General features: G+C 38.4%; 2 protein-coding genes across 4 annotated transcripts in view; both read left to right on the plus strand.

The window, feature by feature from the left end:
* Nucleotides 1-18,542, plus strand: part of palmdb (palmdelphin b) — a 58,446-nt gene that overhangs the window by 12,151 nt on the left and 27,753 nt on the right. For both annotated transcript variants that reach the window (XM_076721506.1, XM_076721507.1), the window contains exons 3-5: nt 4,157-4,237; nt 6,047-6,177; nt 9,943-10,057. In XM_076721506.1, coding sequence (XP_076577621.1) covers nt 4,157-4,237; nt 6,047-6,177; nt 9,943-10,057 — 327 coding nt within the window. The remainder of the gene's footprint in view (nt 1-4,156; nt 4,238-6,046; nt 6,178-9,942; nt 10,058-18,542) is intronic.
* Nucleotides 10,068-18,081, plus strand: LOC143314477 (palmdelphin-like). 2 transcript variants are annotated; one of them, XM_076721509.1, is made up of 3 exons: nt 10,068-11,808; nt 13,150-13,260; nt 15,220-18,081. In XM_076721509.1, the coding sequence occupies exons 2-3, from the start codon at nt 13,206-13,208 to the stop codon at nt 16,521-16,523; spliced, it is 1,359 nt and encodes a 452-aa protein (XP_076577624.1). In that variant the 5' UTR covers nt 10,068-11,808; nt 13,150-13,205; the 3' UTR covers nt 16,524-18,081. The 2 variants fall into 2 exon arrangements, with proteins under 2 accessions (XP_076577624.1, XP_076577625.1); XM_076721510.1 differs by having other exon boundaries at nt 13,183-13,260.

Below are 18,542 nucleotides of genomic sequence, written 5' to 3' on the forward strand. Positions count from 1 at the left end.
AGGATGGGGGGGGGTGTCTAATCAGCAGCCACATGATCAGGTGTCCCATTTGGATTGTATGTATGTTTCTGGCAATATAACTGCATCAGTGCTGTGGGTCTGAAGAAGATGCCATGATGCAGTCGTGAAACAGGAGTCATTTCCAAGCAGAGTCTGAAAATAAAAAGTGTGGGTGTGTAGTTGCAGGATGACTGAGCTATAGAGGAAAATCTTCAGAGTTCTGGCAGTAGATGTGCAGGTCAGTTCCCCTGACAAATGGAGGGAGGCTGTACAGCTCTTACCTGTGGTAGAAAGAAGTTAACAAAATTCAAAAAGCATTAATACAAACTGGTAGTCATGTTCACTCTGCTTGATTTTGCTGTATCACCCAACAGCACCCTCTTATCAACTGTGAGTTTCAAAGCTCAACACAAGAGAGAATTTTGGGCTCATGGGGCAATTTATGTTCCACTGCCATTTTTTAAATGTCATACATATCCATTTCAATTCCAGAGGAGATCCCTAAGTTTCCATAGATAAATATTAAAATGAATATTTTAGGTCTTAGATGTGTGTGTGATCTGTGTATCAGATGATCCACAGAACATATATCAATTATTTTTGTTTGATGAAATGGTGGCCCCAAAACAGTCTTGTGATTGAATATTTCAGGGTTTAAGCATCTTTGTTGCTTTAACTAAGTGGTGGAACCATTACATACAGAATGTATGTTGCTGAGAACAATAATAAACACAGTTAAAGTGGTGAAACAGTTGCACTTTGTTAGGTTTAGGCCACAAAACTACTTGGCTAAGTTTAGAAAATGATCATGGTTTGGCTCAGTACAGCAGTTATGTTTGATATGTTCATTTAATTGCCTCAGTTATGTTTCTTCACTTACAACAGGAAATCAACTTTACTTTCTTTTTTTTTTTTTTTTTTTTTTGGCCGGAGCAGTAATTCAGCTCAGTGATTAGTTTTTGTCTGCGTTTATCAAGCAAAGCATGTGAAATAATTATGCAAAAGCTGAGATGCAACTCCTCTTGTGCTGTTTGAGATCAGATCAGCGCTGCAAAAAATACTCATTCCTTCCTTCAGTCTTCAAATTTTCACACAGGGGAACATAATTTGCCAATGCAATGAGTCCCAAGGCAGGTCCACATTTTCACTGACGTCATCCTGAGAAAATGAATCATGTGGCTGTTTTGATGCCAAAAAAAAAAGGCTGTCCGGTGGGTGCTGGATGAAAGTCCTGGTCTAACCCTAACCTTTTCTCACGTCATGTGACACACTTGGAGTGAGAATGGGCTGTCTACAGAAGCCTATTGGCCATTCACATGAAAAATTACGTTAAAGGGGAACCCAGTGCCTTAAAAAGTGATGCCTGTGGGTCCTGACCAAGTGTCCGTATGTGACTCAGTGCAAGTGAGAACAGGTTGACTAATGCCTGATTCAGACTACATGAGTCTAGCCCTGTTTTGAGATGATTTTGTCATGGCCAACAAATTACTAGTGTCAAGGTTGATTGTGAATGACAATCAGGTATTCTGTCCTCATGGAGTGTGGCATGCCAAACGAACTGTTGTGGACACACCATGACACCCTGACGAAAAGACTAGCATGTCAGAATATTTTTGTCTTGACATGTCTAGTGTGGCATCTCCTCCGACATGTTCCTGAGCATTTACCAATCTATATTTACAGTACCATGGCGTACCATGGGTAACCATGGCGAAGAGGAGGAGAGAAGCTGAGGTTGTTGCTGTCAGGTGGGACAACAAAAGAGACGAAAAGTTTGTTAAACTGTGGCAACAGTGCACTTACAATTACAATTAGTAATTTGGCAGAGGCTTTTATCCAAAGCGACATACATATGAATTCGCAAAACGATGGGACAGCATCGGGGGCGGTTTGGGGATTCAGTATCTTGCCAAAGGATACTTCAGCATGTGGACTGCTGAGGCCAGGGATCGAACTTCCAATCTCCTGATCTGTGGATGACCGCTCTACCACCTGAGCCACAGCTGCCCCAATAGTACCCCTGACGTTTCCTCAAAGGAGTGACCATGTTAAAACAGACAAATGTTGGTGAGAAATAGCAGAATCATCATGCATCTTGTGCATGATCGTGATCATGGCGTGATCGATCAGGATCGTACATGTAGTCTTGCCAGTCACCTGACCAGGACACAGCAAGAGTTTCTGGCAGTGTGATTGTTAAACTTAAAAAAAAAAAAAAAACTATTTGTGCTGCTAAATGTTTTCATTATTCATCATCATTACATTGAATCACAAATAGACATCAACTGCCGTACAACACAAAAAAGAACCAAAGCTTTAGGTCTACAATACATTAGCTTTTTTCCTAATTCTCCCCCGAAATGAATTATTATATCTCCCTTGTATCTACAAACATGAATATGTCTGTTGCACCTCAGTTTGCTGAATGTGCAACCAAACAAGAATCCATTGAGGAAAAAGCGAGGGCTAGTCTGCTAATTGGATAGTCAGCTGGTGCATACTAAACATCATAAAAACTTACCTACAAATATCATTATCGTTATTTTGTTTCCCACAATATTTTTATTTAAATTTTCAACACATTCATACCTTATACAAGACAACTTCTAATTGCTGCAGTGACAGAATAAAAAGAAAGAGTAAATAATAACTAAGAAAAGCAAAGAAACACCAAAAATGCTTCAAACAATGTGGAGACATTAATTACCATGGGTACAAAATATAAGCATTGACAGGAAAAAAAAAAAAATCTACAACTTCAGAAACTGCATGGTCCACAATACTTGATCATCAATATTTAGCCTTAAGTTATTTTTTCTTATCAAAGGCTTGATGACATCTGTTTTATCCACTTGAATTTTCCACAGCAGTGCAATACATTGTTTGGCATTAAGCAAGCTCAGCTCTATAAGTGCTTGCTCATTTTTAGTGTAATTATGTTTTCCATGATATAAATCTGGCTTTCTGGCTTAAGGTGCAATAAGATTGGCTCTGAAATTATCTTGGTTACAACTGTTACCTCTTCAAATATCAATCACTTTTAATGCTGAATGGAATTGTCCTTATTTTTTATCACCACTGCTATCAGAATGTTGTCTGCTCTTGGCTTGGAAATCAAGGATTAGAGGAATATTTTTGATTATTTCTCAAAAGAACTTTTTATACAACAGAATCTTAATAATACATTAGAAAAATCACTTTGATGATGATGAGCTGAAGAATAAAGGAGAAAATAAAGTTCTTCTCATGAGAGAAAACTGACTGGTATACTGGATGGGAGGATTGCCAAAACATTGAAAAGAGTTTCATGGCCCTGAAAACACCTGAATCTGCCTATGCAGCCTAGATATTTAATGCAGAACATCATCATTTTAATTCCTGTCACCTTCCTAGAAACACAGTGATTAGGGCCTTATGTAGACATTTCACACACCTATGAAACCCCACCCATATGATAACTAAAGCTGGAAAACAAAACATGATGACTAACAAGGGTCATTTGATTGGTAAGCCTGCAATTATCATGGTGCCAGTTGTCCCTGTGAAATGGTTTTCATGGTCCAGACATTTCAACAAAGTGACATCACTGAGTCAGGAGCAGACAGAGAAGGGACTATTAATACTAGCAGACGTCATCAGGGAGATCCCCTTTCAGCGAGCCTTAGACAGTGCCACACTGATCCAAGGTCGTGGAGCTAATTTTAGCTCATATTGACCCTACACAGCATGACATCCACAAACATGGGGCTGTGTTTTGATGCTGAGTTAAAGATTAAAGCCATTAAACTGTGTGTTTGTGTGTGATTATCCAGGCCATTAGCAGATGACTTTAAATGTCCACCTGACAATCTGACTTTGTCTGAGATCAATTCGATTTTCTACAGCAGGGCAAGTTGTCAGGGTAGTGAACAGGTGGACACACACACACACACACACACACACACACACACACACACACACACACACACACACACACACACACACACAGGTAGGTTGGTTTAGGTCATGAAGCTTGAGTTGCTCTTTAGCTTTGGTTGTTGGTGTCCAGCTGTCAGCTCAAGGTTGAAGTGTCAGCACAAGAAGACAACAGGTGGAATAGTTTCCATGCTGTAAAATGTACACATGATGCACATGTGCGTTTGATTTCCCTCCACAGGACAAAAGAAGAATCCGGGAGAACATCGCCATGAAAAGGAAACAGATCGAAGAGGAGAAATTAAAACTACAGTACATAAAGGTATATTTTTACTGTAATATCTGGGAGAAAATGTACGACACCTGATGTGTCAAAATGTGGTTGTAACTTCGTATTTCATCTAATAAAGAAACATTATAGAGTAGAAATGTGTCTCCAGCTCTCACTGAACAGACTGTAAAGACTCCAGGAGGAACTCAACGATGTAGTCTATGTGATTTAATTTGCTGTCTCAAAGCTAATAACACTGCAGCAATCTCTGTTTCATTTTTGTACAAATTCAGACACAATCTATGAACAGGGCCAGATCTTAACCTTACAAATATTAACTTGTGCCCCCCCTGCAGTAGCATTATATAACTTGTGATATTGTTCTTATTCAACCTACAGCTATTTTTCACTCACACAGTGAATGTTAGCATTGTTTTATCTACATTACTGTCAAGGAAAGCTCTTCTGGCCCACAATTCCTGTTTTTAAGTGCTGCAATTCTCATTTGAACTCTAATGTTTTCACGTGAAGGGGGGGGGGGGGGGGGGGGGCACGGGGATGCTCCAAATTGAGCATAGAACTGGTATGTTTGAAGCTGCTTTCTTTAAAGTTACAGTATTGTCATTATGACCACCAGGGGGCAGGGAAAGTCCAAAACAAACTCACAGAAAGGAGGTGTTGTACTCTGGTCATTTCGGACACAGTTGTTAGGGGTGGACCGCATTAGGTTGTTTGGAATATTCTCTTGTGAAAATTAAATGAAACAAAAATAAAATGAGACCCCAGCTCACTTTTGGAGTCATATCATATGTATGAAGTCAGAGGTTCTTCAGCTTGAGAACAACAAAATGTTCGAGATGTGAATTCTTTGTCTTGTATACTGTGTATTACATCCATCTATAAAATAATACCTCATTACGAAACAGGCTAAGAATGGTTGACTGCTGTTGATGATGAATGATTTATTTATTTGTTCTATATTTTGCTGCCTTCAATTAGATTATGTTCAATTCTACCATCTTTTAAGGGGCATATTGACTGTAAATGAAAATTGATTTTTTTTTTTTTTTTTTTTTAATTGAAAAATGTTTTCAGTTTTTTATTCAGCCCCAAGGAGAGTCTGTGCTCATTCTCTTAGGCTGCAGTTACAACCTCTGCCCATTGGAGGGTAGAGCAGTAACCTGTACAAACCTGAAAGACAATATCCAGGGCAAGGAAGTCAGCACACCACTTGGTGCTGCCTGACAAGATTAATTGCTGTGAGCAATAGAAACGAAAGAAGAGAGCAACATTTTTATCAGCTTTACCTTCTCTCATCTGTCTTATGGTGGCTGGACATAACAAAGAGATGTTTAGAGATATTTAATGAGTGACCAGAAACTGCAAAAGTGAGGGGACAGAGATTGTAAAGACCACTGAAACACATGTCTTTCTGACAAGCTGGTCTCATGTCCTCTTTGCAGGTACTGAACGTGTAGTATTGCATTTGTTAGGAACATGTAACACTTTCTAAATGATAAACTTTAAACTTTAACCTTAAGGTGAAAGATTTCAACTTTTATGAACTAATACAATGATCCTGTAGAGTTGAAATGAACTATAGAGGTCTTACTATAGTCTTAAACTAACAGAAGAATGTAAAACTCAGATGGCAGCTGATGGAGAGGTGGGGAATGGTAAGATCTGGAATGATGTGGGTCCTAAAGAAACAGGGAGGCATTGAGGCTGAGGGGGAAAACAGGAAGACAGAGCATATATATATTAAAAAAAAAAAAAGTTAAATGGAATTCAAAATATGACTAGAACTCTAAAATCTAGCAGCTGATACTGAGGTTGTATTTTGGTGTGTTTGATTGACAGAAGAAAGCCCTGAGGGAGCAGTGGTTGATGGATGGTCTGAGTCAGCAGTCAGTGGAGGAACAGGAGGCCATGAAGCTTCAGGCTCAGGATGAACAGCAGCAGAGTGATCAGCTGCAGAGCAACATCTCCAGGTAATCTAACCCTGAAAGCACCTGGAAACCTCAAAAATCAGTTGCTACAAAAGGAAATATTAACAAACTTTGAATTCACTCAACTTATATAGTCTTACAGAGAAAATTAACTATATTAACAGTATGTTCAACTTCCACAGACTGGATTATGAAAGAGTGATATAATTTCAGGAGAAACATGTTTGATTCAGACAGAGAGTGTAAACTGTGAAATATAGGAAAAATGATATGTATATAATGACATGTAGGTTTTCCACGAGCCCATTACAGATTGGGTCAAAGGTTTGGTTTTGTGAGGGCCTTGATTGACAAGATCTCTTTTCAGAGTCGGGGTTCCTGATAATGCACAGACCTAACTGTTTTCAGGCTTCAGGGGGATTACTCCTTTAGCAGAAAGTTCCATGTCTCCTGAACAAATTAAGCCAGTGTTACTTTCTTCCTTCCTTCAACTAGAGCTACACATAATATAGTCTGTATGCTTGACTGGAACAAATTCACCCCCCATTTGAATTCTACTACTACTTAGAAATCAGTCATTTTAAGGATTTCTAAGGTTTTGCAGTTTATTACAGATATTAACCTTTACTATCCTACTGCCAGTGTTAACAGGCGGCGTGTAACTGATGTAACAATCATATAGGCATTATTAGACCAGAAACAAAACAAACCAAAAGCATTAGAATAACAATGAGATAACCTTGGCTTAGATGTTCACACATGATCACATAATGAAAATTTTCACCAGTGGAGTTATGCAGGAAATGTTATGGAAGAAAAAAATCCTTTAAGTCATTATAATAATCTCCTAAAATAATGACTTTAATCTCAAAATAATGACAGTATTGCAAAATAAAGAGGAACTTTCCCAAAATAATGACTTTCTTATTTATAAATAATGACTTAGTATCTCAAAATAATAAGATAATCCTTTATCAATCACATAGTGGGGAAATTTGCAGTATTACAGCAACAGAGGAGACTATGTAATATTAAAAAGGCTGCGTTCCCATGGAAACTGCCTTCATGGCATTTTTCATAAGGAAGTTGGAATTTTTTCATCTAAACTGGGTTGGAAAAACGAGACACAGCAGCAATGGTACTAATCATACGTGCACATCATTTTTTTTATTTTCTATTTTTTGGTTTGAAAACAAAACAATAGTGACTTTACAGATGCAACAATAATAGAAATGGGGATAAAATATACAAGACAGGCAGAGGAAAAACAGGGTAATGTACTGAATTGGGAATGATAGATACACATAACGAAAGAAACAAAGATGAAGTCATTGTCACAATAATTCTAACAATAATAAACATCATAAGAGAGGTTGGGCTGTCCGGGAGTAGAGACCGTCTTATGTTAGGGAGAGCGTGTGTGGGTAATGTGTTTGTGTGTGTGTTTGTGTGCGTATGTTTGGATGTTTGCATCAGAGGTAGAGTTGTGATTTTTATCATCTCGTCACTTAGCCTCGAGGGTTGTAGTGTGTTGGTTATTTTCATTTTGGATTTAATTTTGGATTTTAACCGTTGGCAGTGGAGGAGCTGGCCTCTCCCAACCCTATGCTTCTGGATTAGTGTACTGAGTAGAATGAATTGTATTGGGGGTTTTTGATAGGTGAGAGGTGACAGATTCCCACCAAATCGAGGTGTATCTACATGATGATAGTGATGATCAGTGATTTTATGGGTTTTCCACCAGGATGTCATTGCTTTGTCACACTGCTACTGTGAGTGGTTTGACAAAAATGGCAAATAGGGATAGTGATAGAAAGCATCCTTGTCTGATTCCCTAATTAGGTGTTAAGCTTGGTGAGGTGGAGCTGTTTCTGATATTGTAGCCTTTGGTGAAGTCTACAGTGTTGTTATCCAATGGATGAATGACTCTCCGAAACCAAACTTGCACAGGGTGCTAAATAATAAGGTCCAGTTTATCAAATTTGTTTGAAATGACACAGTTTTAGCTTTGTTTTGTTGTTGTTGTGATATAGTACACATTACATCAAAAAGCCTACAGATGTTATCTAAAGCATTTTTGTTTTCGACGAAGTCTGTCTGGTCAGAGTATAGCAGCAGAGAGCTGACTGTGTCTATCCTGGTTGGTAGTGTTTTTGGTAATAATTTGGAAATCAGTGTTGCTAGTGAGATGAGTCATTATGGTAAAATAGTAAGTGTGGTGGAGGTAGCTTTAATTTCTGCAGTTACTCTGTAAAATAGTGGTCAGAAAAAAATCCAGAAGAGTTTATAAAATTCAATAATAATAATAATAATATTCCTGTCATGTGGATTTGCAGAGAGACTAACTGGCAACAGCTTTGTTAGCTTCCTGACACATGTGTTATTCAAAGTGAGATTTTTAGTTCTGTAACAACAGGAGGTGCTATGACAGGAGCAAAGAAGAAGGTCACAGATGTATACATATAGATGCCATGCAGGGAATGCAATGCATCAGCACGGCTTCCATTTTGTAAGTCTATCAATTCTATCATTCTGATAAACCAATCTTACAGTTTAGTGCAACTCAGAATGAAAACATTTCCCATCCCAAGTTTTTGCCAACTTTTACAGAGGAGTGATAGAAAACAATGTGACTAGAAATATTACAATTTGTCATGGGATGTGCATGGCCAAGAAGGGCTCTGCAGTGGGTAATTAAAACCACACAGACCATCATTGGTACCCATCTTCCAAGCATCAGCGATATCAGTGTGGTGAGAGGCCTGCACACAAAGGATATTTAAAGACAATGTGTACCCCAGCAACAGCCTGTTAGCAAGCGATACAGAATTATTCGCTGCCGTACCAGTAGACTACAGGGCAGCTTCTTTATTCAGGCTGTAACGACTCCTGTTCTTTTTTTGTCTTCTTTTTTCACTGGCAAAAGTTGTGGATTGTAACTGGTATCTTGAACGTTTTTGATATCACCCTGGTTGAGGTTCCAAGTGAGCAAGGCTGATTTTAGAAGGTAGAAACACTGGAGACCACTGTCAGAGAGAATCATCACTAGAATTGTCACTTGTGTGACATGGAGCAACCACACTCCTCTTGTCGCCTGCACGCTAGTATAGAATTTCCCAAACAATCTTGTGTCTCCTTGCTGTGACAAACAGCCATGTACCCGGAAATCAAGAACACCCTTCCTCCAACATCCTCCGTTGTTTCTGTGGTTGTCACTGCAGTTTCACACAGTGTTGCCATGGTGATCAGCTATGAAATCTCACCTACATTGATGGGGTACTATCTGCAGTGGAAAACAAAATTAAAAAAAATGTACCCGGTATCAAATATGAGTCGAGTCCAGCTGAGTCGTACCATGCGGTGGAAATGAAAACTCCTTAACTCCTCCTCCACACTGTAAAAACAATAGGTTTCTAGTGTTGCATAACAGGTCTACAGTTTGCATTTTGTTGTTCAACCCTGTGTTGTAAAATGAAAAATAAGTCAACCTGATATTCAACTCAAATTCACACTTAAATTCACAGCAGAACATTTTACATTCATAAAGACAAAGCTATATTTTGAATTGGAAAACTGGAAATTGGAAATACATTATAAGCAAACATAGCAATGCTACCCAGAATACAATGATTGTAAAAAACAAACGAACAAACAAAACACAGCACTGAAGCAAATGTGTTGTACTTGCTTTATTAAAAACCATTCAAATATTCCCTGGCTGCTGCAGCTGGTTAAGAGCTGCTGAACATGCTGTTCAGCTAAGTGCGTGTTCCAGTAATTAACACAGTTCGTTACTGTCTTGTATAGAATAGAGAAGGAGATTGAGGCCTTGGAAGCACAGGAGCTCAGCATTTCTGCCAATGAAGAAATAGTTCTGAAGCGGTTAAAAGAGGTGGAGAGGACGGCTGAGGACATTATCAAGGTAGGCTCAAATACAGTGGCTGCCTTTTCATTCTCTGTTTGCTTGACTGGCTCTTACACTGTGTGCTGCTTACTGATTAATTCTGCTTTAGTATGCATCTTTTCACCTTGAGGCAATGAAGCATGATGAGATCTAATAATCCTTTAGCTTTTCACAAACATCATTTGCTGATTTCTGATCTGAGAATAAAGCTTTGTCAAAACATGGGTCTGTATATTTCAGGCATCCCCCCTAACAGATATGCTGATGAAGCACTGAGGTAGAAAACACAAATAAAGGCTGTTTTATTTGTACTTCTCCTGTGTTAAATATGTTCCCTCTTGCTGGTAAAAGTCACATCACTGTTTTTAGCTGTGAGATGTGTTCTTTTGCCACAAGTGCTCATAATAAACCATTATTCAAAGCTTGAGGACTTTTACATATAAATGAATGTCTGTTGTATTTAAGCCCTGCCAAACAAGGTCACACAATGCTGATTAAGCCTATCACCACCAGGTAACAGGCATCTATTTGTATTTTGCAGAATACCGAAGATTTTAAACCTGTGTCTGTGGCCTCATCCCCATGCTGGCACGCCCATAGTGATGCATGTCATGTCAGCCAGAAATTATTGGTTTACCAGAGCTGACAGGGGTGCAACTGACTCAAGGGATAGAAGGCAAATCTTCCACACTGCCTATTTAAAACTGATTTGTTAGTTTAATGTGCAGATGCACTGGTGCCCTGTAGAGAACACTTCTCTGTCAAAGCTGATTCCATAACCAACATGTGACATCACACTTAACACCTCCTGAAAGTTTTGTTTGTGTTGACCTCCAGTGGTTTAACTTTTCACCTTCAGTGATGCAGAAGTAACTATACTATGAACGCTGAATGGCTTGTAAGAAATGACTGTGAGAGTGAATGGTTGGCTGGTACTTTGAAACAGCTCAATCATTTTATCCTCCACTTTCAGATTAAAGTTGATATAATATTATTTTACATGTGTCAGTACGTAGTGTGTAGTGTCATTGTTGTTCTAAACATTTTTTTTGCGTCTGCACATATTAATACGTTATCAAAATGTTACCACAACAGTTAGACCAAATATAGTCTTGTCTTGATTTAACCAATCACTTTGGTTTAAATGTGACTTTGTTCTTTTAAACAATAAGCACTGTAGAAATTAACTGTAGTTCTTCTAGTAGTTTTCTACAACTCAACTGGTCGATACCCTAATATCATACCACTGTCAGCAATATGTGTGTAACCTCTGCCATAACCAATCTCATGTCTAGCGAAAACTATTTTTTGGAGGTTATAGAAAGTTCTGAGAGATGTCGGTATAAGAGGTAGAATTTGAATATAGCACCTTCTATGAATATACTACATTGAATTCGAATATCATTGTTTCCTGCTCACTCCATGCTGTCTGTGGCTCTTCCTCTAATCTCTGCTTGTTTCTAACAAGATGCACTCACTGTGTGGGTGTGCTTTGGTTCACAAGAGGCTGCTTTGGGTGAATAAGGTGACAGGTAAATGGATTGCTCACATGGTGGGTGTGCAGTGTACAAAGACTAATATGCATGAATATGTTTTCTGGTTGCTGTCTGTATTCAGACTTAAAGACAGTGAAATAACTGTGACTTTAATGTGACATAGTCCTGGACTGCTGATGCTAAACACAGTTTGGACTTCTTGCCTCTCTCACCACTTTGACCCTAAACTACTCTGTGTTCATATGTAGGAGTTAAATGCAGACATCCCGGCAGGTAAACAATTTTATAGCATTTTCACATTTCCATATATTTCTGTTCAGTTGTTGGGTTTTGTTTTGTGAAAACTGAAATAAGGATAATAATTAAAAGATTTCACATTATTTAACATTTACATTATTGACAAAACATAGATGTTAGTGATTCATATGGTAATAATGTTTAATCTGTTGTTGATATATTAACCCTTTTAACAATTCAGACACAGACAGCAATGACTGTAATTACTTTTAGGCGTGATATTTTGAGATCATGATTTAATGCATGCTAATGTATTCTCTGTCAGACTGAGAAGATTTAATTTTCTTGAAATAATAAATTCAAATTTTCTGATGTTTCAAATTTATTTTTAAGACTGTTATACCAAGACAATGATCGAAACAGTTAATTGTCTTGAAATAACCAATATTTTGTGTTTACAATTTAATTATCTGAAGATAGCAAATTGTGCCATATTTGGAATGTAAGGCTTCAAGCATTTCTCCCTTCTCATTTTGCTCTCATCTCTTCTGAAACGATTCTGTATCTCAAAACTGAGAAAAATCATATCATATCTCCAGATTGTGATAAAGAGCCTAGTTCATCATTGTGGACAAGAAAAGAAAAAAAAAATTGATTTAATTTGCTTTCTTTCTGAGTGAGATGTCCAGGTGGATATCAGTCTCCTGTACATTTGTTAAGCAGCTGGGGTCAGGACATGGTTCGCCTAGCTTAGCATAAAGACTCAAGCAGAGGAAAAAAGGTTGGCTCTGTCCACAATTCAAATATACACCTACAAACAGCTCTAAAGCTCTATAACCAACACATTGCAATATGTTTGTTTAATTCATATACAAACTGAAATGCAAGTACATCAACTGTTTTAGGGACAGTTGCATGTTGTTTGAACTATTTCTTGACAAACAATATTGCAGTTTGTCCAATCACCCAAAATAACATTGCAGTTCTATACCTCTGTTCAAGGCACAACAAGATAGCGTGTGTCACTCAGCTAGCTTTGAAAGTGTTGGTAGATGTAGTCTTGCTTTGCTTTGCTTCGAGTCTTTATGCTAAGCTAGCCTAACCCCATTTTGACTCCAGCTCTGTACTGAAGTCAGGTTGACATCAATCTTCTCACCTCACTCTCAGTGAACAACCATATTTCTCAAAAAATAAATAAATAAATAAATAAATAAAATAATTATCACTTTAAAATGTTACCTTGGAATTATGGTCCTAAAAAACACAAATTAAGCATAATTTGCTATCTTGTGACAGAAAGATAACTGGGGCATAATACCATAATAATGGTTTATATAAAATGATTCTTAAATGGTGAATAGTGTATTTTGTCCTCAGATTTGACACATCATGTCACCTCGCTCCTCCCAGACATTGCGTCATCGATCCCATTGATGCCAGCAAAAACAGCTCCTATACATGAGCCTGGTAGTGAAGAACCAAAGAAAGGTACATCATATAACTAATGCATATGCTGCAAAAACTTTATCATGCAACCATCAGAATAACATTTGAAAATATGAAAAGAGACACGTTGTACACAATAGAATAGAAAAGAAGCACAATTCTAACTGTAGACAGACTTTGGATGCTCACCAGCAATTTCACAGTGAAGACGCTCAGCTCCATGGTTATGCAGACATGCATTTTGTGCTCTAGAGGCATAGCTGTCTGCTCAAGACTAGCTGCTCTAACTGAAAACGCCTCCTGGCTCCATTATGCTCTTTTAAAACTGCAATTTTACATTTCACCAGAATGCAAATTATGAAGCAATTAGATTTCACCGGGAGAACAGAACATTCTCATGCCTACCATTTTGCAACTTTACATCAGAGAAAGAAAAGTTTTCATCAGAGGGAGAAAGACTAGAGCTCACTAAGTGATTTGCAGCCCTCAACAAGCTCATGTTTTGACACTAATGTGTCTTTATCAGAGTCAAAATGGACAAGACAAGAGGCAGACATATACACAACCTAGAGTAGAACTTACACTATAGTTATTTTTCAACTACTGGGTAACTTTTCTATTATTAAAGGGTATGTAGGTCTACTAAGCAATAATCTTGATGTTTGGGAGGAATGCTTTGATGTACTGACTACTGTGTGTGTTGTGTGGTGGACATTCGAAAACACCGGTGGTGTTACTCATTAATTTTCGCACTGGCAGAATGAGAGGAACATATTCGGCTTTGTTACAAAGTGCTTCATTTTGGGGCCTTACATACACTCTACGATGGCACTGGTGTTGTTTTTCCTGCTGTGATCTCAGAATTAACAAAATGGTAACCTTCACAAGTGTTGCCATGTTTATTGCTTGCATTATGAAAATCTTGAAAGTTCTATACAGTCTGAGTTCTGTGGTGCATTCTCTAGTGGTATCGTCCAGTACCACGCTTAGGCTAGTATGTGAACAAGTATGTTCACCACGCAGCCATTTATCTGCACAAATGTGTGATTAAACAGTGTATCTAGTGTAATAATTCAGGTTATTCAGGCAGGTAGCAGTTCCCCATATGCAGATGAATCATTTTATACCATACTAGTATTATCTGAAGAAAGTTGAATTCTGCCATATATATATATATATATTAATTACTTAACAGAAATAATAGTTTGTGAAATGAAAGTGTTTACTCAGTTAAAAAAAACAAAAACAAAAAACAAAGCCATGAATGTGCCTCCAGTAGGTATGCTGGTGACAGCAAGTCTTCAGTATCCATGACTATACACTATCCCCTGGCTGGACCTTTGTACTGAAGTAAACGCATAGATGTACCCTGTATCTATTTATAAGTACCCCAAAATTATAAAGAAACAATGTAGTTTGCTTGTTTGTTTGTAGCATAATAAGGTCATAAATAAAACCATATCAAATATCTTAAGTGATGCAGAGGTATGCTTTCCATCTTCCCTCAAATGTCCAGATTTTTGCTCAGTTTTATGGTCATACTGTTGCATACTTTGCAATAGTAATAGAATAGGTACCCAATAATAATAATAATAAATAAGTAACAACTGGAGTATAAATTCTGTCTAAATTCCTTCCTATCGTCCAGATTATTGCTCAGTGGGTCATACATATGTAGGTCATACTGGAACAATAGAATAGTTATCCAGTAGTTAAAAGGTAAGGATAGTATAAATTCTTTGTGAGATCCTAAAGTGTTGACCCCTTATTCCCTAACAGAATATCATGTTCCCCAGTACCTACAAATATATACTGGTACATACAGCGCTGGTACACTGTTAGTACAAAGGATTGCAACGTAACTCCGGGGGTTATTACGCTGGATGTTACGGCTATAATCTAAAGCATCTAATATCAAGAAATGTTCAGTGGCAACAAACATTATTGAACGTCATTTGTTTTTATCCAAAGATCTTCATTTAAGTATTTTCTTCCTTCCAGCTACGTTTGTCATGGAGATTAGTGTGGAGCATGATAAGAGAACAGGCAAAAGTCAGGTGGTGTCTACAGCAACCATCACCCCAGAAACCATCCAGGACAGGGGGCTGAAGGTGTACGATGATGGGCGCAAGTGTGTATATGCACTGCACCCAGACGGAGGCAAAATGCTCAGTGGGGCAGTTGGAGAGATGACGCCCACAGACGTGGAAGAGCTGCTGCATCAGGCCACAGATAAGAACATACCCACTGAGGTGCAGTATCATCAACCTGTCTATTCTGTACCCTACACAGGGGGGAGTAGGCCCTCAACGCCAAAGACACCAAATAAAACACTGCAGCAAACCCCAACACCCAGCCCTAGCCCCTTGCAGAGCACAATCTCATTCAGAAATGAAGCTCAAATCTGCAGAGAGGAAAACCAGAAGAGTCAAGACCTGGAGGGATGGAAAACCCTGAGCAAAACTCCCAGCCCGAACTTCATCCAACAAGACTCTATGTCAAAATTGCAAAGACCAGGAGAAGAAGCCAAGCTGCCCTACTCTTGCATTCCAGGACAATCAAACAGTGACTCGCATCAAATTTCACCTCCTCCCTCCAAAACTCCACAAGGACTCACCAACAGCAGAATAGATGTGAACAATCCAAGCCCAGCAGCTCTTGTCTCAGTCAAAGCCAGGTCTGAAGGAATGCCAGCACCCATACAGCCCCATTATAGGGATGTGGATGGCTGTAGTCCTTCACTAGCCAGCCGTGAGTCCAAAGTTGATCCTGATGCCTTGATAGGGAGTTCAGGTAATTTTAACCCACACTTGCCTTTCTCTGCAAAGAATATCGCCTCTCTGAACCTTACCAACACACTGCCAGAAGGACTAAAATCAGAACCAGTTACCATGATATTCATGGGCTATGAGAATGCTGAGGATGAGGAAGAAGAAGACATCCAAGCTGAGCTGGTGATTATAGGCAACAGTGATGATAATGATGATAATGATGATCATGATGATGATGATTATGAGGCCCAATATATTAAAAATGAAAGTGATGAGGAGTGTCTCTCATACCACCCTGAGGGATACAAAAGTAAGGTCTTCCAACCCAAAATTGGTATTGCCAAGGTTACAGGCTGCAGAGACATTATTGATGACACCTATACAAAATGGGATGATTTAGGGCTCCACAAACCAACTTTCATCCACAAGCCTGGAAAACACAGTCCGTACCTGCAGGGACAGGGGTTGGATGAGTCAGCAAACAAAGGCAGCATTAATATGGAGAAAATGAAGCTCTGTTCCACAGGAAGATAAGACGGAACTTCATCTGTTGCTGAGAAACTGGGTCAGTGAAGAAGGAATGTACAAATACATATTAGGGGATTTGTTAGGTGATTCTGTCTTGCTGTTTTTATTACTTTCTAGCCCTTCACCATGTATTTCCATGGTTCATAGGTTTGAACATATTGTGTGTGTAAATGCATAACTAGCTGCCATAACCTACAGTGCTTCTTAGCCTTACTCCAGATACATTTCCTATTGCAATAGGAAGGCAACAACTTTTTTATGAGTCATTTGTTGCAAAAACTTAATCTTGACATGTCACTGCTTTGTCTTCAAAGCCACAAACATTGTGTCAGTCCTTTGCTTCTGTGATTCTTAAAGCTTTATTGCCACCCCCTGGCATTTTAGTTTCATTACACAGTCACATTAACATGGGCACAGAGATTGTCAAATCCTGGAGTTTTTGATAACGCTGTCTCAAATTATATACTTTATAAATGGTCTAAAAATAGATACAAAAAAAAAAAAAAAAAAAAAAAAAACCCTATTAATGATTTATAAGTTACTATAAAGCCATTTTGAACACCTTGGAGGTTGCCAGAGGTGGAATCCCTTTTCACTGCCATATAACCTCCTCCAGTATAAATTGCCTTGACTCTTTACTTCACCAGAAAGACCCTTTGAAAGGACAGCTAGAGCACATACATTAATGAGTACTTGTGGTAGAAGTAACCTTTATTAATGCCTTACTAAGATGCTTAACAGCAGGGCTTATTTTAAAGTGTGTGACCAATGACCTTTTAACTGCAAACCTTATAGTTAAATTCACAATCATTAATGACTCACTTTCTAACAGCTATTAAGTCTGAAATTGTGAAGGTTAATAAATTCTTAATAAATTGATTTTGGTGTGACTGCAGTACTTAGACAGAGATAGTTATGCTGTGACACACACACTTTCAATTTGGTCTGGGTTACTAGTGTTCTTCTAATTTCGTGTAGGCAGTTTGTGTTTGTCCCTTTCCTGTTTCACATAACTATGGCCTTGTGTACGAAGCCAGTCTAAGTCAGGTGCCACAGTTTCTGACTTCAACCTCATCCTGCACCTTTGGGATGAGATGGAACACTGACTGTGGGCCAGGCCTTATCACCCAATGTCAGTGTCCTCACTCATGCTACTGTGACTAAATGGGAGCAAATCCCTGCAGCCAGATTTCAACAATAGCAGGAAAATCTGTAACCAGAAGAGTGGTATAGGATGCCATAGTAGCACATTAATACACATGGTGCCAGAATCACATGTTCACTTATCACATATGAGAGGAATGTTCAGGTGTACACATGCTTTGTCATATAGTGTACACAGCATTAATAAATCATGTATTTACCATTAATAAAGCTATTTGCAACATCTTCGAAACATTCAGCAAGTATGGCTCTCGTGAAGTTGTGCTTTTCTTTTTTTTTCAGATGAAGGTGTACAGTGATCATGATGTGGTTTTGTTTGATATTCTACTGTGACAGTGTAAACTAACTGACCAATGTGCTGTTACTTCCCTGTGATTAAAATGATTTCATCATCAACTAATCATAACAGTGTTGTTTTTGTACATCAAAAGACTTCCCATCATTCATCTGACTGCTGCCTGTCATATAACCAAAGGTCTGTTTGATATTAGTCACTTGTATTCACCACCAAAGCCAGTCCAATTACAAGATCAAGACAGATATGTCTAAGAATAATTTTAATTACACTACATTAAAATAATGAATTAATGGTATAAATAGGGCACATGAAAATGCTTATAAAGAGGTGTGCATGTGTATGTCTGAGCTCCTCTGCATAAAGCCAGGACAGCAGGTTTGTTCTGAATCATGTTGGCATGGACACAAGGACGAACAGCTGAGTGAATTGAATTGCTGAGTGAATGCTGTTGTTCTGTTCCTCATGTAAAACACTTGTCCTTGGTTGCTTTTTGGTCCTCTCTGTGTCTCTCTGTGGCATTATGAAAAACATGGAGGAGGGTGGAAAAAAACGAGGTGGCACTT

The sequence above is a fragment of the Chaetodon auriga genome, chromosome 21, assembly GCF_051107435.1.
Source record: "Chaetodon auriga isolate fChaAug3 chromosome 21, fChaAug3.hap1, whole genome shotgun sequence".
In the NCBI taxonomy this organism is placed as follows: Eukaryota; Metazoa; Chordata; class Actinopteri; order Chaetodontiformes; family Chaetodontidae; genus Chaetodon; species Chaetodon auriga.

Bases quoted from the DNA above. Each gene is read 5' to 3' on its own strand.
- LOC143314477 (XM_076721509.1), top strand. From the start codon at position 13,206: ATGCCAGCAAAAACAGCTCCTATACATGAGCCTGGTAGTGAAGAACCA. The intron at 13,261-15,219 runs GTACATCATATA...TCTTCCTTCCAG, and splicing joins TAGTGAAGAACCAAAGAAAG to CTACGTTTGTCATGGAGATT.